General features: G+C 48.0%; 8 protein-coding genes across 8 annotated transcripts; 5 read left to right on the top strand and 3 right to left on the bottom strand.

The window, feature by feature from the left end:
• Positions 1-1,131: 1,131 nt before the first annotated feature.
• JR316_0007003 (Putative dihydroxy-acid dehydratase, mitochondrial) lies at positions 1,132-5,330 on the bottom strand (the record flags this gene model as incomplete). The annotated part of the gene is made up of 11 exons (XM_047892748.1): positions 1,132-1,384; positions 2,247-2,340; positions 2,897-3,090; positions 3,417-3,591; positions 3,679-3,868; positions 4,132-4,326; positions 4,382-4,584; positions 4,717-4,970; positions 5,023-5,037; positions 5,088-5,164; positions 5,208-5,330. The coding sequence occupies 11 exons, from the start codon at positions 5,328-5,330 to the stop codon at positions 1,132-1,134; spliced, it is 1,773 nt and encodes a 590-aa protein (XP_047748030.1).
• Positions 5,331-5,507: 177 nt separating this feature from the next.
• On the top strand, positions 5,508-6,992 carry JR316_0007002 (putative transcriptional regulatory protein; the record flags this gene model as incomplete). Its single annotated transcript, XM_047892747.1, has 3 exons — positions 5,508-6,099; positions 6,156-6,524; positions 6,592-6,992. The coding sequence occupies 3 exons, from the start codon at positions 5,508-5,510 to the stop codon at positions 6,990-6,992; spliced, it is 1,362 nt and encodes a 453-aa protein (XP_047748029.1).
• A 564-nt stretch (positions 6,993-7,556) lies between these two features.
• On the top strand, positions 7,557-10,725 carry JR316_0007001 (Septin-like protein spn3; the record flags this gene model as incomplete). The annotated part of the gene is made up of 8 exons (XM_047892746.1): positions 7,557-7,677; positions 7,736-7,925; positions 7,963-8,221; positions 8,295-8,332; positions 8,395-9,109; positions 9,192-9,519; positions 9,705-10,283; positions 10,379-10,725. 8 exons carry the CDS (start codon positions 7,557-7,559, stop codon positions 10,723-10,725), a joined length of 2,577 nt encoding a protein of 858 aa, XP_047748028.1.
• A 568-nt stretch (positions 10,726-11,293) lies between these two features.
• Positions 11,294-13,897, top strand: JR316_0007000 (Neuronal-specific septin-3; the record flags this gene model as incomplete). Its single annotated transcript, XM_047892745.1, has 7 exons — positions 11,294-11,671; positions 11,728-12,039; positions 12,099-12,145; positions 12,200-12,495; positions 12,572-13,254; positions 13,308-13,422; positions 13,884-13,897. The coding sequence occupies 7 exons, from the start codon at positions 11,294-11,296 to the stop codon at positions 13,895-13,897; spliced, it is 1,845 nt and encodes a 614-aa protein (XP_047748027.1).
• Positions 13,898-13,970: 73 nt separating this feature from the next.
• JR316_0006999 (putative chorismate mutase) lies at positions 13,971-15,132 on the bottom strand (the record flags this gene model as incomplete). The annotated part of the gene is made up of 5 exons (XM_047892744.1): positions 13,971-14,048; positions 14,098-14,387; positions 14,468-14,757; positions 14,814-14,835; positions 14,907-15,132. 5 exons carry the CDS (start codon positions 15,130-15,132, stop codon positions 13,971-13,973), a joined length of 906 nt encoding a protein of 301 aa, XP_047748026.1.
• Positions 15,133-16,358: 1,226 nt separating this feature from the next.
• Positions 16,359-17,520, top strand: JR316_0006998 (Thiamine thiazole synthase; the record flags this gene model as incomplete). The annotated part of the gene is made up of 5 exons (XM_047892743.1): positions 16,359-16,495; positions 16,552-16,657; positions 16,715-16,792; positions 16,845-17,310; positions 17,366-17,520. 5 exons carry the CDS (start codon positions 16,359-16,361, stop codon positions 17,518-17,520), a joined length of 942 nt encoding a protein of 313 aa, XP_047748025.1.
• Positions 17,521-17,827: 307 nt separating this feature from the next.
• Positions 17,828-20,375, top strand: JR316_0006997 (Peptidyl-prolyl cis-trans isomerase cyp15; the record flags this gene model as incomplete). Its single annotated transcript, XM_047892742.1, has 11 exons — positions 17,828-18,032; positions 18,091-18,193; positions 18,264-18,460; positions 18,516-18,603; positions 18,659-18,764; positions 18,817-18,963; positions 19,015-19,345; positions 19,395-19,510; positions 19,572-19,687; positions 19,742-20,098; positions 20,159-20,375. The coding sequence occupies 11 exons, from the start codon at positions 17,828-17,830 to the stop codon at positions 20,373-20,375; spliced, it is 1,983 nt and encodes a 660-aa protein (XP_047748024.1).
• A 254-nt stretch (positions 20,376-20,629) lies between these two features.
• JR316_0006996 (uncharacterized protein) lies at positions 20,630-21,998 on the bottom strand (the record flags this gene model as incomplete). Its single annotated transcript, XM_047892741.1, has 5 exons — positions 20,630-21,220; positions 21,273-21,338; positions 21,394-21,495; positions 21,544-21,894; positions 21,972-21,998. The coding sequence occupies 5 exons, from the start codon at positions 21,996-21,998 to the stop codon at positions 20,630-20,632; spliced, it is 1,137 nt and encodes a 378-aa protein (XP_047748023.1).
• Between the last annotated feature and the right edge of the window lie 876 nt (positions 21,999-22,874).

Below are 22,874 nucleotides of genomic sequence, written 5' to 3'. Positions count from 1 at the left end.
AAACTATACTTGGGAGCTTTTTTGGTTTCTGGGATGGATGTCAGCCACTTCCAGCATTAAATTTGTGAGAAAGCGCCGGGAGACAATCTGGTTTATATTCCCTGGCATTATATTTCTCTTCACGCCGTGAGATTCGGGGCGGGGAGGTAAATATTCGTGCTACTTGGACTGCTTTGCCATCTGCATCCCCACTATTCACAGGTATGCCAATTGTTCCATGGTCAAAAAAAAATCAGGAGGCAATTGTGCCGCGACTGCGGTCAATGTCTCAACTGCGAGTCTCACCACCTTTAATCTCTATACAAAGTTTCGCAGACGGTCGGGTACATTAATAAGAATGAAAGAATGGAGTCTTCTCAGACTGGGAAGACCATCCATCTGCGAACATGACAACAGAATTCCATTACAAATGATGTTATCGACGAAGCACAAACCTGCAGGTTGCATTATTCCTAAAGCCTCCACCCACCAGATATAATCCAAGTATGTACATGATCCAGACTGCCGGAGTTTCCGATAGCAAATTCGTATGTTATAACCGGAGCTCTTATTAGAACCTGTACGTTTGTTAAAAGCCGCTCTAAAGTGCGACACTGGTTTCCATAAACGAGTTCGAAAAGGACAGGGATGTGGGACATGAGACGGCATTAAAAGCAGTCGAGGAAAAAAATATAGTAGATAAAGAAGATTACTTTTATATAGGGAATGGATTTTTGTTGGTCGGGAGCTGAGCGAATTACCATTAGTTTGACTCCGTGAACCTTCAGGGCGAAGAAATGGAGGCAGAGAGGAAAAAACACGAGGAATGAGCACCCAAGGCGTGCGGGTGTGGCTATGTCGGGGGAGCGGATCTGATCGACCAGCGGATGTTTCTTCAATTCTTTCTTTTTACATCCGCCAGAATAATGCAGAACAGTGCCCGACATAGGGGGTACTAAGCTGTAGGCCTTCAATTCAAACTGCCTTTCGAGTTCCTTCCGTCTCCAAATCTACAGATTCTTCTTTTTAAAAAAAGCTTTATTTTTTAAAAGAGGTGAAATAAACCTCAAAGCACACACACACGCCCCACCAAAAAAACCGCGCGACGAAAAGGTGGGAGGGTGGAGGCGGGGGGTTGCCCTTTGTTTTTTTTTACGCATCTGTCACACACCCGTGGCTGGCGTCGGTAACCACCTTGGTGTATTTGTACAGGGTGCCCTGGCTGACTTTGAGCGGAGGCGCCTTCCACTCCTTCCTGCGCCTCGCCAGCTCTTCTTCCGAGACGCGGAGTTCGAGCGTGTTTTTGACGGCGTCGACAGCGATGATATCCCCGTCCTGCACGAGCGCGATAGGCCCTCCTACCTGCGCCTCCGGTACAACATGGCCGATACAGAACCCGTGCGATCTGAAAAGAACGTTGATTAGAATGGGGGGTGCACCGCAAAAAAAAAGACGGGGAAAAAAGTCAGGACAAAATGTAATAGAAAAATCAAAATCAAAAAAGTGACAAACAAACAAAAGAAAAATGTTTGATGAAATTGTAAAAAACAAAAACAGAAAGCGGGGAATGAAATCAAAATTAAAACGCAACGTGTCAAAAGGAAGTGTTACGGTGTGTGCGATTCCCGCTCATGTAATAGCAATAGCAATACAAAATCCGAAGCACCGAAGCACGAGGGAACGAAAAAAAAGGGAAATGAACTCGGTTGTTCTATGTTGTGCAACCGCGCATATAACAAGTTTCATCATACCCTACCATCAGAGGGATCACGATGCACCATGATGCGCAGGCGGGGAATGGGTGAGGGGAGCATCCGAATTTCAGAGATGCGAATGCAGAACAAGTCATCGTCATCGTCATCGTCGTTGTCGTTGTTGGGCGTTGCCAACCGACCACGAGAAAAAAAAACAAAAACAACATAACAAACAAAATGCGCCAGAAGCATCGCGGCGCTCGGCCAACCCGTAAAAGAAAAAAAAAAAAACAAGGTACAAAATAAGGCCCTTAAAACACCGAAAAAAAATGCGTTTCTGTCATTCCGGTGTCGTTGTCGTTGTCACCTTCACTTGTCACTTGTCATTTTAAACGCGATAATTTGACAAGGGTGTAACAAGGGAAGGGAAACTAGAAGGCTTTCAAAAAGTTTTTAAAAAGTATCGTTATCTTTTTGACTGGCATCTATATGCCGTGAAGTAAAAAAAAAAAGGCCAAAAAAAACTGCCAAAAAAAAAAAAGGTAAGACAAATAAAATGAAAAAAACACTCACCCTCCAGAGAATCGTCCATCCGTGAGACATGCAACGTCGAGACCGAGACCGGCGCCCATTATCAGACTCGTGGGCTTGAGCATCTCAGGCATACCTATTCACATCCAAGCCGAGCAAAGGATGGAAAAAGAACAAAAAGTTCGCACATATGAGTTAATCATATCATCACATAACATCGTCAAGAAACGACGGGAAAAACAGAGAGTGTGTGGAGCCGAGGTAAAACAGCACGAACAAGCGCGTTAAAGCGTCGAAGGGTACTGCTCATCCTTGAGACACGGAGCAGAGGGGCGGAACGCATAAACAGGAAACAAAAAAAACAATGCGACACAATGGTGCAGAGTCGCATCAAAACGCAAGATTAGATATTACGACAGGGAACCCAAGAACAGTTTGGTGATGGTAAGGGTCATATGCCAGTGCAGGATCCAACCACGTTCATCAAGGAAAGGATGAATGGGATTGTACTTGCGCTCAAGAAGCAACGCCGCAAATCAGAAGCACCACAGATAATTTCAGTCTTCTCAGCCGGACATCCGTCAAACAGACAAAACAAACACAAGACAAACCCCAAGAAAGACCCAAAGAGAAAGAGAGAGAGATAAAAAGAAATAACGGCATAATGGGGAATGAAGACAAAGAAAACTCACCTGGTCCACCCTGGGGGCCCAGATACCTGAGAATGACCACAGTCTTTTCTCCTTTTTTGATTGAGCCGGACTCGACGGCTTTGACAAAATCATCTTCCGTGTCAAATGTGCGGGCTTTGCCAACAAAGCCCAATCCTTCCTTGCCCGTGATCTTGGCCACTGCGCCACCTGGTGCAAGGTTGCCTTTCAAGATCCTAAAAGAAAAGAAAGGGAACCATGCGATAGTCAGTCACCGTATTTTTGGAAGATGAAAAAATGAATGAATAGGTTGATGGTGAAAGGGTATTTGAAAATACGAAACATCGTGAAGCGTGCAACAGATCAACTCGACACAGAAGCGAATATCTCCCCGATGGACAGACATGCGTGAGGCACAGGAAACAACGCGGCGACATGAAGCGGAGAAGAATGCGGGGCCCATACGTGATGACAAAGGGGGAGGGCGACACGGGAGAGACATTAACTTGGGTCGGCAAAGGCGACAGAGGCGATAAAATTAGCCTGATGCAAAGATATTTACCTGATGTGTCCGGTAGCCTTCATGGGGTTGTCCAGAGGTCGAATGACGTCTTGGGTGCTATCGAGTTCTCCGTGTTTGTAAGTCCACTCTTCCAAGTTCTCACCCAGAGTCTTTCCAGTCACAGTCATGTTGTTGCCGTCAATCATCTTGTTCTTTAACAGGAACGCAAGGATCTCTAACAGGTTTATTCGGTTAATCAATGTCAGTACACATCTTTCTCGAGAGATACAGGATGTATAAATAATAATTAAATGGCACGCACTTGGAATACCACCGAGTTTGTACACATCCTCCATGACATACTTGCCGCTAGGCTTGATGTCCGCTAGGAAGGGAACACGGTCTGACACGTTCTGGAAGTCGTCGATGCTCAGTTTAATACCGACCGAGTGAGCCATTGCGATAAGATGGAGAACCGCGTTAGTAGAACCTCCGAGGACCATAGTCAAAACCTGACATTTTGATCAACCGAGAAAGAGGGTGATGATGAGTATATGCGCAGTTCAAAGCAAATACAAGCATAGTTGGGATTGACAGGATAACGGAAATCAACGAGATCAGCGGACACGGAAGTAAATAGAGCCAGAGGAAGCCAAGGAGACAAAAGAGAGCCAGACGGAAACAGAACGAAAAGGAGACCAAAAAGGGATAGGAAAACGGAGGTATAATCAATTAGGATGCGCAGTGATTCAAAAACAAACAGCAGAGTTCGCACCATTGCGTTCTCGAATGCGGAACGGGTCATGATCTGCCTTGGAAGAATGTTTTTGGCGATGAGGTTATACATGACGGGTCCCACAGAGGCACATTCATCGTGCTTCTCCTTTGATTCAGCAGGGAAAGAGGAGGACCCCGGTAGAGTCATGCCCAAAGCCTCGATTGCAGAGGCCATCGTATTGGCAGTGTACATCTATGATGAACAGTTGTATAAACTAAACAGGAAAAGAAAGACTGTCAGGACTTACACCTCCACACGCGCCAGGCCCGGGACAGGCGTGTCGGACAGTATTGTAGCGCTCAGTTTCGGCTGCAGGAGTCTTGCCGTCCTGGAGATACTTGCCGTATGATTGGAAAGCAGACACGATGTCGAGCTGTGGCGCACCTTCGCACGAGCCTGCGCGAATAGTACCACCATAGACCATCAGACCGGGACGGTTGAGTCGGCCCACTGAGGATACGGAAGTTGTTGAATGTATGGATTGACGTGTCCGTGACGGAAGAAAAACATGGAAGGGAGGACGGATCGGAGATTTGGTATATGTTTAGAAGATGGAATATAAGGAGAGAGCGGAGGACTGACGGGCAATGAGGACACCTGGCATATTCTTGTCGCAGCCAGGAACTACGACCATGCCGTCTAGATGATGGCCACCTGCGGCTGTTTCTACCTGATCTGCGATGAGGTCTCGGGACTGGAGGGAGTAGGACATTCCCTTGGTGCCCATGCTAATGCCATCGCTGACACCGACGGTGCCAAATTGGTATCCAATCAAGTTGGACTGGGCAAGGGAAGCTTTAATCTCTTGGCCCAGACCCAAAAGGTGTTTGTTGCATCTATTTGGAGGAAATCAGGACAAAAGCGCGCGCGAGGAAGCACGAGACGCACGGGTTTCCTTCGTACCTGGCGTGTGTTCAGCTGGAGAGAGACGATGCAAAGGAGAAGAGACACACCAGACACTGGCTACGCCGACCATGGCTTTGTTAAAGTCTTCGTCGGACGCGATGCCGTCTGTTGCATAGAGCATGGCCTGGAGGGTGTGAGGTTGAGAAGCTTTCACAAAGTCAACATACCTGACTGGCGCCCTGATCCTTGGGCTGAGTGACAAGCCTGCTGTATCTGTTCATGATGGGCATCGAGTGCCTGCATGGCGCAGCTGTGGAAAAGGCGCGGACGAAGCGGGCAGGGTTGGGCATGGTGACTGGAGAAAATTGAGAAATGGATTGTGAGAGGATCGGACATAAGTAGCCGAAAATGGAAGGCGGGACCAACTTGGTAGAAAGAATAGGAAATGGTCAAACATGTCTTTCGAGTGATCGCAATGCGGATGAGATGAATGTGTCGAGGCCAATGCGACTCTCCAATGCCCTCTCATGGACCGCGACCAGTTCCGCCAGAGCTCCCTTCCCAGCAGCCTCATTCCCCACCTTTACACAGCGCCCCAGCAGCCAAGGGACTCTTCTACCCGCACAACCCTTCTCGACGACGCCGACCACCCCGTCTCACCCCCTTTCACCCATCTCTATCCCCCACAGTCCCGTTCTCCCACCTGGGCTGACGGTGAGCCAGGCCCTTCTTCCCTCGCTCGCTCTGCCACACACCCGTATCCAGACTACTATCCTGGCCGAGACAGGCTCTATCCTCCGGAGGCCCACGACCGGCTCTCCGAAAGGGATTACTACACAGACAGAGCCTTTTATCCGGCCAGGGATCACTACCCCACCAGGGAGCCGTATAGGCAGTCCTCCACCGAAAGGCTGCCGTACCCCGAAAGAGAGCCGTACCCCGAGAGGCTGCCGTGGACCGAGCGACAGCCGCCCACCGAGAGCCAGTTCTCAGAGCGCCGTCCCTATCATGACAGTGCCCAGCAGCAGCAGCAGCTACAGTATTCTGACAGACGAGCTCCATCTGCGCGTGTGTCAGAACAAAACTTTCTCGAGAGGACCGACCAGTATTGGCCCTCAGGTATGTTTTTTTATTCCACTTTTTTTTAATGTTATACTCTCTGATTCCATAAATAGCTGTACCGTATAACATCAATCAACACCCATCTTATCAATTCGAGAGTCTCCCCCCTGCTCAGCAGCAATTCACCATGTTGCCCCAGGAAGACGCGTCCATGTTTAATCGCCAAGATGCCTATACTTATGCCCCTGTCGGTTCTCTCTCTCTATCGGCCCCCAGCTCTGCATACTTGAGGAGCCCAAACTTGAATTCTTCTGCGTACCGGTCTAGTTCTATTCCACGTTCTGTCGACACTGACCCCGACACTGCCCCCGGTGGAGCCCATGAAGGCAAGCGCCGCAGGGCAGAGTCTCTTTCCGCTGACGAGGGCGCTCGGAAATCTAGAAACATCAAAAAGACGGCCGTAGCGTGCAACTTTTGCCGAGGTGAGAAACATATCAATACAATAACCGTCACATCTTTTGACTTTTTTTTTTTACACACACACGACAGGTCGAAAGCTTCGCTGTAACGGTGCCAAGCCCTCCTGTTGGAATTGCACGGTCCGCAAGTTTCAATGCGAGTATGTCTCTAATCAACGACGCCGTGGTCCTGGTAAAGCTCCGAAAGGAACCCGCTCGAGAAGAGCCATGTCAACATCTAGAAATGTTGCCCACCGTCCGTCTAGCTCCGTGCCCGAGCATGAATTGGATGCTCTCGCCCCGGAAGTTCGTCCCTACACTTCCGTGATGGCGCTCGACAACTTTGCCTTTCAGCCTCCGGAGGTGTCACCGCAGTACATGACCCCTCCTCCCCCGAAAGAAGATCATCCGGGCCTTTATGCTTCCCGTGAACGGGAAACAGACACTGGAGATCGGACGGATGCAGAAAACATACATCGAAGTATGGGTTAATCACGGTACGGATCAGCATGCCGGGAAACATTTTATTCAACGTCTACGAACCCTGCCGCCCGTTGGCTGTGCTCGAGTCGGTTGCATCAGAAAAACAATATTTTGATTCCGTGCCTCTAGCTTCCCCACATTCATTTTTTCGGTGTCCGCCAATGACAGATCCTCCTGGGGAGTCTTCCACTTACGTATTCTGTTGCTATCCACTCTTTTCTTAGCCCCTTATTTGCGCACTTGAGGCGCATACCGACCGCTCCCACGATATTCGTACCCTAAACTTGGTGTTCTGGACGACACTTTTCACCGTAATAAATCTACTTGTATTTTCATGCTGTATCTAGCAGATAGTTTATTTTATTTTTTAGAGAGACCCTGATAATTATTTGGACATAAGAACACGGAAATGTTAAGTTGGAGTGGACCTTGATTTGTTCCGATTGGTTCGGTGGCAAAGAGCGAGATTCGGTTCATTCGCATCAAGACGAAATCACCGCGCTTGCACTTTGCGTGTTTGCGGGCAATCCTGCTTTCCCCGTTCTGGCCTTCCGCCGTTCGTTGTCCACCTCCATGAACAACTCTGACCACCGGATCCGCCACGACGACCACGACCGTTCAACGCTGCAGGGCGTCCCAGGTCAATATCCAGGAGCTAGTACTGCTGGGTCCGTTCACAAACACGAAGCCCCAGGTAAGCTACCACAACGCCTAATCTTTGCCACTGGCCCATATTCCGTTCCCCATAACAGACAATATTCGCCCAGAATTCAATCTGCTCGTCGCGGGCTGTCGAGGAGGTCAGTCTCCTAATTTCCAATTCCGCCCCGGTGTGTCTTGCGAGCGCGAATCGTGCAAAAGCGTCGCGCAACACGGCCTGGTGGTTATGAAACTCCGGGGTTCCGTCCTCAATGCTGACCGTTCTGTTTGCGCTCGGATCAGGTAAAACATCGTTTCTTCGTCTGATCCTCGATACCAGTGTCGTCTCCCAGCGGGTTACCAAGGATCAGTTGGCGTCGGTCGCAAAGTTTGTCCAGGGGTGCAGTGGCCATACCTCGTACATACGGGCGGCCTCCATAGATATTCTTCTCGATGACGGCACGGGCCAGCATCAACCGCTGGGGCTCACTCTCATCGATACTCCTTCTCTGGACTTTCGAGACGAGGTTGCTGCAGACCGTATCCTTACCGAAACCTTGCGGCATATAGATTCCCGTTTCGCGGAAGGTCTTGATGATGTGAGGCGCCTATTTGTTACTCTTCCCCCTGCCTCCCCGCCGTTATTGACAATCCATTTTTCCTTTTACATAGGAATGGAAAGCGCAGAGCGGTGACCGTTATGTTCATCTGTACGTGTTCAATGCATCTCATCGTCTGCTCACCGCCCAGCCTCATCCCACACAATGCGCAGCTGCATCTACTTTTTGGACCCGGACCAGATTGTACCGCCGTCAGTTCCGGGGCCTCCTGCCCCGCTCATTCCCCGAACACGCACCAACAGCTTCTCACAGCCCGACCATGAGCCCGTAATTCTCGAGCCCCCTGTGACTACTAACCCTCTCCTTGCCCGTCCTACCCTCCCCCAGGCCGACATCGCGGCCATACGCCGTCTGTCAGGACGTGTCAATGTCCTCCCTGTGATCGCCAGAGCGGATATCTTATCGAATGATCGATTGGCGGCTGTCAAACTCGCCATACGCAGGGATCTCGCCGACGCTGGCATTGGCTTCGGGATATTTGATACGGATAGTACACCGTATCCCCAGGACGAACGGCCAAACTCTGCCAATAGGCCCGACTCTTCGAACGGGTATGGGCACGGTCCCAACGGAGCTTCAGCAGCCAACAGCACGCCCCCGACGTCGCCTACGTCGCCGCCATTGCTCCGCCTACCCTATGCTCTTATTTCTCCAGACATGTATTCTCATAGTGACGGCGTTTCTAGAAGGACGCTGTCCCGACATGAGCTGGTGCAACAATACACGCCGTCTACACACTATTCAATTCCTTCTCCCTACCCCCGCGGCAAATTCATCCGCTCTTACAGATGGGGCACCCTGGATGTTCTGGATTCTGCCCACAGTGACTTTCTCTCGCTCCGCGCCGCTATTTTTCATCACATGGAGGTAAGAAGCATCACACTCATCCGAAATCTCAATCTCTGATGTTACTTTTCTTACCCCCGACCCTTTCTTGATGATATGATAGACTCTACAGCGTTATACCCGATTATATTTGTTTGAGAAATTTAGGTCGGAATATACCCTGCAGCGCCCTACCTCTCGGCATTCGTCCAACATTTCACACCTATCCCACATCCCTACTATGCAACACACATCTAGACCTATCTTGGCTATCGACACTGCTCCTCAGCCTCTTGCGCATCCTCGTTCTATTACTGTACAACAACAACCGCCTCAACAACAACAACAGCGACACGACGGATATCCTGGTGATGTTCGCAGCGCACCCCCACCTCGTACTAACCTTCCAGAGTCTATCCCTGCCAGCAGCGCCGGTAGAGCTGCTATGGCCAGTACGTATAGATCCGATATCTGTTATGTGTGGGCGATCTACTGACATGTCTTCTGTTCCTGGTTTACTAGGGGTAAAGCCGCCACGTTCCAAAAAGATAACAGTTGCATGCAACTTTTGTCGCTGTATGCTTTTCTTCCATTCTGTCTCTCTCAACAACATTCTGAAGAAGCTTTCTGGCTACAGCGAGGAAATTGAAATGCGACGGAGGCCGTCCTACTTGCGGCCAATGTTTGAAACGTAACAATCCTTGTGACTATATGCCCCAAAATAAACGACGTGGGACACAGAGACAGAGGAAAGGCGACGAAAGCGGCAGCGACAGTGGAGACGAGAGATCTGCCGAGGCAGATGAGCCTTCTCTTTCTCCTGAAATTCCCTCCCAAACCCCTTCACGCCGAAGTTCCAATGTTGGACGACACCAGCATGAGGGGTACACACCTTCTTTACCGTCTATGTCTACCATGAGCGAGCGCCGTGATGATTCTTCGGCCGCTTCCTCCTCTCGACTCAAAGTGGACTCTGCATCCATGGGAGAAAGTTCGCGCAGGTATTTCCCCGACAACGAGGTACCCCATATCGCGACTTTACCTATGACAGAACCTCCCACACCTGCACCGATGTCTGCCCCGAACCTCCCTCCCATCAGACCTGCCTCCGACCTTCAAGCTGCACAACGGAAACGAGCAGCCACTGTCCCCGGAAAAATTGGTCGGCAATCTACCAGCTCCGGACCAAAGGTTGTGGCGTGTAATTACTGTCGAGGTGCGTGTTTTTAGGCCTTTTGATACCTGTTTTGTACCTCTTCTGCGCGCGCATGTGATGAAGTCTAATACGTCTATTTCTATGCCTTTTTATAGCTCGCAAGACAAAGTGCGACGGAGCACATCCCGCGTGCGCGAGTTGCGCCCGTCGACAGCTCGACTGCAATTATGTGCATGAATCAGCCTATTCGAACGGACCTGGGCAAAAGAAATCACGTCGCTCGTCAACGTCGAAGCCCGACTCTCCTCGGTCAGTGTCACCTCCTTCGTCGAGAATGATACCAACACCATCTACCGGAAATGATTTGCACGATAGCCGGGATGTGGAGATGCACTTTGGCGACGAGGTTGATTTAAAAAGGCCCATGGAACATGGCGATATCAGCCGGGCCCCAAAGAAAATGAGGATGGATAATCACCCGGCGCCTGCTGGTATACCCTAAACGCCCATTTCAATCACTTGTTCTCGTTTGTAGATTACTATTCCCCCCACCATCTGTCCTACTCCCCCATGTCTCGTTGGTTTTTGGTTTTGACTGTTTTCAAGGGTTTAAAGTATTGGGCTCTATAGGCAGTAACTCTCGCTATCTTTTTTCTTTTCTTCCTGTCTTGATAGCAGTGGATCTGTATGTATATTTGTTTGCCGACCATGGTTGTCGTTGAAATATAGTTATTGCTTTTGTGTTTTGATAAGTAGGATAGACATTGTAGATGGTTGTTCGGAGGCATTCATATATGTGTGATCCAATCATGGAATCATTGTGCCTTGACCCAATGGCGGGAAAATCAGCTTTGTTTTGTTGCTCTCTTTGTCTTCCGATTCCCTGTCTCGTCAGCGGCGTCAGGTTTTCCAGAGTTGCTTTGCCGCTTACTTACTCACTTGTGGCCAATCACTGTCACTTGCCAACGCTCCTTTCGTTATTTCTCCCTTTTATATTTCTTCTTTTTTTCCAGGCATTTTCGCCTTGACAACTTGGTTCCCTGAGAAAAACAAGTTGTTGGCGATTCGTTATGTTTTCCTTCCGTCGCAAGCCCAAGCAGGCGCCCGAGTCGCCTCGCATCCGCACTTCGCCTTCTCTGCCAGAGCTGAATAGCCAGGGCATCCCATGGCCCGAAGATCTTGTGGATATTACCGCCATACGCCAGGAGTCGCTGCCCGATGCAGTTCCCCCACAAGGTGCGGCCAAAACCTCTTTGCAGAGCGAAGCTACAATACCCTTCCATAAACCGTTTCGGCCGTCCACAGGGAGGGCGACTCAGGGTGCTGGTGCGATATCTTCCATATATATGGCGGGGCCGCCGGCAACCTTTGACAAACATGTCCCTCCTCCACCGGCTGGCAGGTACAGCCAGCGACGGGCTCGCATCCCACCCACGTTCAATCTTATGGTAAGCATAGAATTTTCTTTGTACCGTGCATCACCGACCTTTGTGGATACTTGTAGGTGGTAGGAGGAAAGGGAACTGGCAAGACATCGTTGCTCCGGCTATTGTTGGAAACCGCGGACACCTCTCCCGGGGCCACAGTCGACCAGAAAGCTGCAGTGGAACGGTTTTTGAAGGGCTCGACGAAGACCACGCAAGCTATTCAGACCGCTTGCATCGAAATATGCGAGTCGCGCTTTGATAGGGTGTTGTTTTCAGTCATCGACACGCCTGGCCTCGACTTTTTGGAAGGACATGAATTAAAGCTCGAACGCCAGGTCAACAATGTCCTCAAGTATATCGACGCGCAGTACGCGGATACCATGAGCGAGGTACGTACCCCATTAACCTTTGACGACGCCCCATACCTGGATTCTGAGTATCCCTTTAGGAGTCCAAAGTTGTACGACAAAGCAAGGGAGATCAGCATATCCACCTGTGAGTGTTAATCGAACATTCACTGTAGTTTGTAGACTAAGATCTCCCAATTAGCTGCATCTACATGGTCGACCCGGATTCTATCATGACTGCAGCTGCTAGGGGAGAGTCGTTGTCCATACCCGCGAAAACACGTTCGGCAACGACGCTCTCTGCACGAACGCCACCAGACCTCGTAGCTGACACGTCATCTGGGGATGAGTCTGAGGATGAAGAAGATTCTGCGCTAACGATGTCTCCCGCTGAAATACGTGTAATCCGAAGACTGACAGCGCGTGCCAACGTCCTACCTGTGATCGCTCGTGCTGACTCCCTGACTGACGAAAAACTGGCTGCCGTCAAGGAGGCTGGTAAGTTTGAACAGCTTCTTCGACGTTAAATGCGAACACGAAGCTGACTACTCTAATTTTCTCATTTCATTTACAGTGCGCACGGGTCTTGGAGAAGCAGGAATTGATTTTGGCGTGTTTGGACCCACGAAGAAGGCTGAACCCAAGGCGACTCCTAAAAGACAAACCCAATTTGCTCTCCCTGACGAAGAAACAAATGGAAACGGTCATGCAAGCCCTATTCCTGAGGAAGCTGACAGCGACGAGGAAGACGAAGAAAGAAAATCTCGTCCCGTCATCAAACTCCGTTCCACGCGACACAGAGCCCTTTCTCGTTCACGCTCCCGCCGCGATCTTTCGCAGGCCGTCGAGGACGACCGCCGCCCCGTGTCTCCAGACGTGAACGATAAGGATAGCGTTGCCAATGTCCGTTTCTCCGCCCATATCGTAGCGAAGACCGACCTTTCCACCCTGCTCCCGTTCGCGCTTATAGCCCCCGAGCCAACTAAACGTCGCGCAAGGCGACAATCGCCGGAGCATTCTAACTTGGCGCTACCCTCCTCTCCAATTGTTCAGCCCTCTGAGGACGGCCACGAAGGCGTGCCCGAGACCCCTGCTTCGGTACATAGTGTGCGGAACTATACATTCTTACATAGTCCTCCAGAAGATTTGAAGGGCGTCTTTGTCCGGAAATTCCGCTGGGGAACCGTTGATGTACTTGACCCCAATCATTGCGACTTTGCTGCGTTGCGCACAGCTGTTTTATCTACTCATTTGAAGGTTTGTCTTGCTTTGCTGGCTTGCATTGACACACGTTCTCACACATTTCATAGCTTCTCAAAATACATACCAAAGAGGTTTTGTATGAAAAGTACAGAACTGAGAAACTTTTAGCGCGGCGCGCAACCAGCAATATTACTGATGAAGAAAGACAACGTTTGTTGGAAGGTGAGCAAAATATCAATACTACAATTGAACATCACAACAGCGGAGAATCTGACTTTGTGATTGACAGAGCTAGGATTGTGATTTCTGTGATATCAGTTTGATCTATGCATCTCTTATTTTTACCTGTCATTATTTCCTTTCGTTGCCCTTTTGATATACTTCGCCCCTTTACCACTTCTATGACAAATACCCCTGCGTCCTTGACATTGGACTGTGCATTGTTTACTTAGTTTATTCTCCTTCATTCTCTGTCACGCTTTATGCTGTATGCCCACCACACTTGCTACCACCTTCCAGTTCCCTTTGCCGTTTCGTTGCTCTCTTGCTATATTTTTTCAAGTTCTACCTGGAGGAATTAACTTGCGGATCTGGATTATCTCTTCTCTTCTATTTGAGTATATCCACGTGTACACAGCTCATGTTAACTATCAATACATACTACATTTGACCTGTCTATACAGATGAACCCAAATAAGAACAATTCTACCATTTATCCAAAACGTATACATTCAAAATACATGGAGCACTATAGATTCTAGTATTGGCTATCACGAAGCTTTAGGTTTAGATAGATTGTTTATCTCCTCTTGCGAGAGTCCGTCCAAGCGGCAAAGTAAATAGTCAACCTGGTACAGTTTAGAAATGATACTCGAAATGCAATGTCTCATAACTTACCTCTACTTCCTTTGTCAAGGGAATGATATAACTTTCGTAGAGGTCCACTACACAATCAACGTCAATTTTACTTGACGCACTCGACTTGCCGACACCATTCACTGGGGCTTCCCCATCTCCAACGATATCCTGCGCGTAGGTCGTGGCCTTCTTGTGCAGTCGGACGAGTAGTTTACGTTCCACCTCGGGTTTCGTGATCAAACCCTCCAGCGCCTCCCTGTTCCGGCTACGAATATGCGGGATGAAAGCCGCTGGATTCTCTACAAATTTAGATTCGGAAACAAATTTGCCTAAGGACATATAAAGAGCAGGTTCAGTGAGCGGTCATCCTGATAGTCAGGAAGGTACTAGATTGTAGTCGACTACTCACCGTAATGTACGCGTTTGCTGATTGACTGGAGGATTTCTACATCAAGGGTGGCCGCACTTCCGTAATTACCGTCGTCCTCAAACTCGGCGCTACCGGTGATCCCATGTGCACGCTTCTGCGCTGCGAGTGAGAGTGTTGCTCGACGTGTTATCCGGGGTACAATCGCGTTGGTATAGAAGGAGAGAATGGACGGGTTAGCATTGATTTTGTTTGGGTACAGGATCTTAGGGAAGTCTAAAAGTGGAAGCACGGGTGCTGGGAGATCAGAGGAGAATGGATATTCGTCAGGGCTAGTAGGTGCGCCTCAGTAAAGAGAAAGCTCGGGTGCGTGTGTATGGCTGCTCACCTGGTGTACCGTCTTGCTTTCGCTGAACAAGTAGCGCGTTGTGCGCCTGTGTCAGAAACTATCGGAATGTATGAGCATCAATGCATGCATTACCGTGAAAAGTTTCAATCTCTTTCAGAAACCACTCCAGCCAACTGCCATGAAACCCCAGATCTGTGAGCTCCTTGAATGCATCTTTCTGGTACATGCGAGGGTTGTGCGCGAACTGGGCACGCTCGATGAGCGAAAAGATTATGGTGTCCTCGAGTCTGACCAAAACAGAACGGATCCGGTCTAAAGATAGTGGATCCTCCCCGGTGGTGAAGTTTAGAGATGGCATGATAACGTTTACAACTAGAACGAAATGAAAGACTTGAGAGGGCGGCTACAAAATTGTTGACAAATTACAATTAGACAGAATTAGGGGCCGGTTTGGACTCTGAACTGGATAGGTTATGACCGAATAAAGCCGGACGGCAGCACAAAGTCGGTGTATAGAGACGCTCGTCAGGCCAGTTCTTGGTCGCTGTCAGAATAAACGTCCAATATCTTGGTTTTCGATAAACAACAGCTGCTGGGAACGGAGGAAGGTAATGGTGTGAAGAATGGGAACAAGATCGGGTGCTATAGGGCTATATAATGCTCACTAATTTAGCGATACCGGGTGTGCGGGGCGTTTCATAACTGCATCGAGTACGGTAATGAAACCTTCATTGAGTCGAGAATCAGTTAAACCCCCGTATAAATGGGTCAAGATAAGCCTAGGGGTGTAAAGGGAATGGAGGTCGCGTTCTTCCTTCCATGTGTTGTACTCTACATTGATAACTGTTGTAGAAAGGCATAGATATGATGGTGAATAGGGACGTATAATATATATCCTTCGCGCCCACAAACACCAGCTACCTGATCCTCAAACAAAACATATGAGCACGTCCGAGAAGAAAAGAATATGATCTGGAACCTATTAGTACTCTAAAAAATCTTATCGGGTGGATCAATGATCCTCTTATGACGCCGTTCTAAACCGACATTCGATGGCGTTGGGAGGCCTAATGTTATCGATCCGTTTAGCATGGGACTTCATCAAAAATGCAGGAACCACTCTGATTATCCAAACCATCGCATCCACATTTAAACAGGGAGCAAAGCTTGGAATGCGCCAATCCAAGGACTTCCATTGGATTGAAGGCAGAGTCAGGAGCCTGAAAGATCTATAGAACAACGAAGAACTTTCTGACCCTCTTCCATAACCCGAAAGAGGAGAAAGAAGCGTGATTCTAATTGAGTCGGAACGGATCCGTTAGTAGGCACGAGTCCAAGAACATAAAATCCATACGAATCTCGGCTTCAAGTGGCTCCAAAGTCATAAATATCAGAGTCTAGTTTCCCTAACGAGGTATAATCTTCAAGAGGATGTTATCATCGTGCGCTTTTTGTATAATAATGAAACACATACCAAGAGCTTATCACGGACGCTATTTGAGAACTTCTCCCAGGCAGAGAACATATAAAAGACATCAATTCGCATAGGTGCCTGTACCATTCAAGACACCCAAATTTTTTATCATGGCACCAGTCGCTACCTCTGAGAACAACCACAACAACACTGATGTTCAGAAGTATGACATCTTCGAGGATTACAAGGGCAGCTACCGCTTCGCGCCAATCGAAGAAGCGCAAGTATCTAGAGCTATGATCAAGCGGTGAGAATAGAAACTGTTATCTGATAAAAACTGATCAATACTGATCATGATCAAAGATACTTCAACACCATGTATGAGAGGGCGATCTCCGATGTAGTTATCGTCGGAGCCGGCAGTGCTGGATTGTCGTGCGCGTACCGTCTCGCCAACGACCGCCCAGACGTGAGCCTCCCGATAGAGTCCAATCAAAGTCCAATGTAACTAAAATTACAATTTTAGCTCAAGATCACCATTCTAGAGGCCAACGTAGCACCAGGAGGAGGTGCATGGCTTGGTGGCCAATTGATGACGCCCATGGTATTGAAAAATCATTCAAATCTTGGTGTAACGGTCTGACACGAGATTTTAGGTGATCCGCAAGCCAGCTGATCGCTTCCTTCGTGAGATCGGCGTTGACTACGAGGATGAAGGCCCCTTCGTCGTTGTCAAGCACGCTGCTTTGTTCACCTCGACACTGTTATCCAAAGTTCTCGCCATGCCTAACGTCGTCCTGATGAACGCCACGGCTGTAGAAGACTTGATCGTACACTCTGACTTTGAAGGCAAACAGCGCGTAGCAGGTGTCGTTACCAACTGGACTTTGGTGGCCCTCAACCACGACACGCAGTCGTGCATGGACCCCAACACCATCACTGCCCCCGTTATCATTTCTGCTACAGGACATGACGGACCGATGGGAGCGTTCTCCGCCAAGCGTCTCGTGAGCGCCGGTCTGCTCAAGGAGCTCGGCAACATGAGAGGCCTTGACATGAACCGCGCAGAGCCTGCTATTGTCAACGGCACACGCGAGGTGACGCCTGGATTGATTCTCACTGGTGAGTCTCGATATTATGTTTCTTGGGTGTGTGCTTAATGCACTATAACATGAAGGTATGGAGCTCTCTGAGCACGATGGATCCAACCGCATGGGACCCACATTCGGCGCAATGATCGGAAGTGGAATCAAGGCAGCCAAGGAAGCACAGCGCATCCTGGATACTGTGGAGGTTGTAGGCGGGAAAATTGTCGGAAGGATCAGCGCTTAAGTTGTTATGCGTAGTTCAAAGTTGAAAGAAAAGCTGGTTGATTTGTTGAAGAAAGCAAATAAACAGTGAAGCCCAAGGACAGAACCATTGAAACGGCCGACAAGATTTGGCATAAGATATTCCGAGAGAGCAAGTCAGATTCGGATCCATAGAAATATCGAGAAATAAGCGAAATTGCTTGAGATAATAATGGTGATGAGCACGAAAGAAAACGAAAGCGTGTCGCTTGCAGGGTTAGTTCATGTCATATTCCCACGGTGCTAATGTGATGGCCAGGCCCAGCCACATCCTCTTCAATTCTAATTCTATGTCCGAATCATCTTCAGAGGAACACGACGCGTCTGTGTTGGGGAAACGGGCGCGAAACAATGGCAATGACGACAATGCAGCTGAAGATTCGGAACCAGCCAATAAAAAAGTGACAGTGGATGACGATTCCGACGACGACGATGTCGGTCCCATGCCCCTCTCTGCCGCTGAGGCAGGTAGTGCCAACAAGAAAAAGAGAAAGGGTACGATCGAAAACTGATGTGTCTGTTCATGAAGATCTTGCGCTAATAACTCTCCCAGTTCTTCCACATGAACGACTCTACTTAAACCACTTGCCTGACGCGAATCAATACTACAAATCCTTTATGCACCGCGACGTGGCCAATTTCTGCGTAGTGACAAAGTGAATACTCCAGTCAACTCAGTTTCTATTACATTTGGAATAACTGCTTACATTCCTTTCTTCATGTCAGAACCGAGTTTCTCATCACAACTTCTATCGACGGTGTGGTCAAAATATGGAAGAAACAAGAACACGGCATCGAGTTTGTGAAGGTCTACCGCGCACATCTTGTGCCAGTGACTGCTGTATCCGCAAGCGCCGATGGCCAGCTTTTTGCAACAGTGTCGGAAGATATGACTGCCAAACTGTTCGATGTAGTTAACTTCGGTGGGTACCTACACCCTTCCTACGCACACCATCAGCAACCCTCACACTTTGTTAGACATGATCAACATCATAAAACTTGGCTTCAAGCCCCAGTCATGCTGCTGGGTGCATAGAAGAGGGCAGGCGCAAGGTTTACTTGCAGTGTACGTGATACGCGTTCTTCTCATCCATGGTTCCGGGTCGTTTATTCGAGTTCAGTGCAGATGCCACGTCCGGTGTTATCCGCCTGTACGACGGACGTGGAGGCGACACACCCTTGGAGACAGTTCAATCGATACATCGATTTCCTGTACATGTTATGACAGTATGTAATACTTTGTTTTGATCAATTACGCAAACTCATCTATTTTTTCTAGTACAGTGATAGATATGACACTGTGATATCAGCAGATGAAGGGGGATTCATTGAATATTGGCAGCCCACCGAACCTTATGCTCTGCCCAAAAACGTTAAAAAATTATGGCAATACAAGAGCGAAACTGATCTATATGAATTCAAGAAGGTATTCCCAATCTCATCAGGTCTTCGCAGTCTATTAAACATTGTTTTACAGAGTCGTTCCACACCAACATGCATAACACTCTCACCCGACTCATCCTCCTTTGTCACTTTTTCTCTACCTGACCGGCAAATACGAGTATTCAACTTCTTTAGTGGAAGGATGTCGCGGAAATATGACGAATCACTGGAGGCTATCCAAGAGATGCAGCAAGCTGGGACAGCGGTGTATCGTGTCGAGGACATGGAGTTTGGAAGGAGATTGGCGGTAGAAAGAGAGCTGGAGCTGCCGGGCCCTGATGGTTATATCCCTGGACGTTGGAGCAACGCAGTCTGGGACGAGAGCGGTGCAATGATCGTCTATCCCTCTTTGCTGGGCATCAAAGGTAAGTCTCCTGTACGTTGATATGAATACGTTTATTCATTGCATCATAGTTGTGAACACCTTCACAAATCGGGTGGTTAGGTTGCTCGGGAAAGACGAAGCTGTGCGATTTTTGAATCTTACATTATACCAGGGAGCACCGGCTAAAAAGTCAATAACCACCATGGTACATATTAAACATCCTCTAAGCCTATGATCTAGTCATTGATATCTTTCCCTACTAATAGGCCATGGCCGCATCAGCCAATCCCATTCTGGCGGATAAAGGACAACGAGATCCAACACTTTTCTGCACTGGCTACAAAAGATCACGCTTTTACCTCTTCACGCGTTCAGAACCTGAGTATGTCTTCGATTCAGATAATTTTTCATCCCACTGTCTCTAACCATTCTACAGGGACAACAAATCCGGTGAGCGTGACGTTTTCAACGAACGCCCGACGCGCGAAGAGCAAACTGTTGCTGCCGCTAGCGTCGCCCAACGCACCGGACCATCCCCTCTCGCAAATTCTGCCACAATTCATACCACAGTCGGCGATATTCACATGCGGCTGTTCCCCCAGCAAGCTCCCAAAGCAGTGGAAAACTTTGTCGGCCATGCTCGTAGCGGCTACTTTGAAGGTGTCATCTTCCATCGTGTCATTCCCAAGTTTATGATCCAGACGGGAGACCCGCTCGGAGATGGTACAGGTGGAACGTCGATTTGGAATAAAGAGTTCGAGGATGAGTTCGCAGATGATTTGAAACATGATCGGTGAGTACTCTCTTTTTCAGCGAGTAATATTTTTTTCTCTAATAGTTGTAACTTTCGTAGCCCTTACACGGTGAGCATGGCGAATGCTGGCCCAAATACCAACGGTTCGCAGTTCTTCATTACGACCAATGCAACGCCATGGCTGGACAAGAAGCATACAATCTTTGGTCGTGTGCTCTCTGGGCTGGAGGTTGTGCATACGATTGAAAATGTCAAAACGAACAAACTGGATAAACCATATGAAGATATCAAAATTATCAACGTGGATGTAGAGTAAATTTACCTCGGTATATACACCTCTACTTCTTGGGGCATTCCTGGCCGCATATTGCTTTCAAATAGTATTGTATTTTATTAAGCCATGCACTCGGATATCTTGCCGATATCTTATTTCTACGTACCTCGAAGTTCAGGTTTTCAAAGATTGTATATATGCAAGTAAAGAACTTCACAGAAATAGATTATACACTAATACAGAACGGATGTAAAAAAACAAGGTACAAACTACATGTATGCCAAGTAACGTCAACCTCAGCCTTCCAGCAACTCATTGACAGAATCGGATGTTAAGCTCCTAGTTGAATAATAATATGAATCATTGACTTTTTTGATGTTAATGGTGTCATCATGGTTAAGCCAAGTGGTGGTGGCCAATAGGTATACTGTCTGGAGATCATTTTCACCAAGTGGAATAGTAGAGTCGAATAGGAAACCGTGCCAAGTGAAGCAGAATTGGGCCAGCATGCCGCCGATAGCTAGATACCCAATGGAAGGAAACACCCACACCAGCGCGCCAATCAGAGTGAAGAAGGAAGTGATGTGCTGAAAACCGTAGGTCGCCCAGTGAGAATAGCGGCGGATGCCAGATAGGGGTTCGATATAACCTGTTCCAAAAGCAAGAGGTTCCAGTAGCTCCGGGGATAAGATGAGAGCGCCTCCGACAGCCACACACCAGGGTAAAAACAACGAGACTCGGATACAAAAAAAGAGGAAATCCACAAGACACTCGGATATCGCGCCAATTAGAAGAGCTCTCGGGTCGGACTCTATTTTATGGTCGGTGTGGAGTAAATGTTGGGCTTTGGCCTGACTGTCGACGTCTGCTACATCAAGCAGCTCGGTCTGTGTGAAGCCTTTCAACGTGACATTAGAGTAAATAGCGAGAACAAACTACCTCGGAGAAACCACTTGTCTGCGGTGCTTCTACCTCAATGTGAGTGTTTGGTAAATTATAGATGCTCTTTCGATGGAGCATCAGGATGTTTTGAGAAACTGTGAAAAAGGAGACTTCATACCCCTTTTCTTGGTCGAATGGAATCCGTACTAGATAAAGATGATATGGCACACTCGGAGATGGGGGAAGGAATGGTATCAATGGTATCATCGTTTAATGACGTCTGCTAATAGGTAAGGCATCAATGAAGTAGGGAGGACTTGGAACACACAAATTTTGATTCATCTGGGTCCTGCCCATACGCAGTTTCATCCTCCTCTTTGGGACGGACTACGTCTTCCAAAGAATGGTTCTGCTCAACAGTGATAGATACTTCTTCGACGGATTGCTTCATGGGTTGAAGTCTGATGACATCCGAACAGGGTTCTTCATATCCTAGCTCATCTTCGCCATTCATGCTCTTGTTGCCGAAATAACCGAGGATCGTTTTAGCAACGTCAAATCGCTGGTGGATGCCTCGATTGGTGTACGCTTCTAAATCCTCCTCAGTTGGGGTGACAAGGTTAGACCCGAAAGGAGATTCGTTAGTTTCTCCTGAATCGATGCGATCCATTGCATTCGTCTGTAAAAGAGAAGATTTGAGCGTTATAGTCTCGGATTCTCAGAGTGACCAGTATGTTTGCGAGTTCCGATGCTCACGAAATCAGGGTTTGAAACAGAGGTCATGATGATAGGTGGCGGGATAACGAATTTACTAAATCTACTGAATGTCAGGTTGGAGGGAAATGGAAGAAATTTAGACATATTTACGTCCAATGGGTGCTATTTGAATCAGAGGCTGACCCGCTAGTCCCAAAAAAGAAGGTTGGTTTGATCGGGAAACAGCCGTTGACGTCAACGGCAAATAATTACAAACCACGGTTGGGCGCCTAAATAGCCCCTATTTTTCAAGTGGTTGACAAACTAGCTGATAAAAGACACGATATACTGAGTAAATGGTACCTCCAAGCTATAAGCTATTTACACTTCATATAGACCAATTTTCTGACAAGCCGATAATGCTGTTCACATAATAGGTCTAAGTATCACTGCGGGTACCTCTGTGTGTCATGTGACCGTTATCAAAGAAGGTCTGTTCATTCGTCCAACCTTTCCTCAATCCACATGTCTCCTAGCTGTACCATCACGCTATTTAGGAGTTCTAATACTCACATATTTATGGTTTGGAACAGAGGTCATAGTGATAGCTGACAGGTTAACAAATATCAAAGGGAATTGAAAAAATTTAGAGGTATTTAGCACTGAGTAGACGCTACTTACTCAATTGAATCAAAGGCTGATTTTCTAGAGTCAAAAAAAGAAGGTTGTTCGGGAAAGACATTGATATCGACGACAAATAGATACAAATCAGCAAAATATGGTTGGGCGCCTAAGTGGTCCCTGTTCTGCACTGGTTGGTGACAGTGCAAGCGATATCACCATACTAAAGAGGGGGTATACTGAAAACAATTTTTTTTTTCAAGCTAGAATAATTTACATTTGATATATACAAAATTTCCTTGAAAGTCCATAAGGTTATTCAGGTAGCCACAGGCTATCACT

Source organism: Psilocybe cubensis, chromosome 6, assembly GCF_017499595.1.
Source record: "Psilocybe cubensis strain MGC-MH-2018 chromosome 6, whole genome shotgun sequence".
Lineage (NCBI taxonomy): Eukaryota > Fungi > Basidiomycota > Agaricomycetes > Agaricales > Agrocybaceae > Psilocybe > Psilocybe cubensis.
Note: the sequence above shows the minus strand (reverse complement) of the source record. Positions and strands in the feature narration are given on the sequence as shown.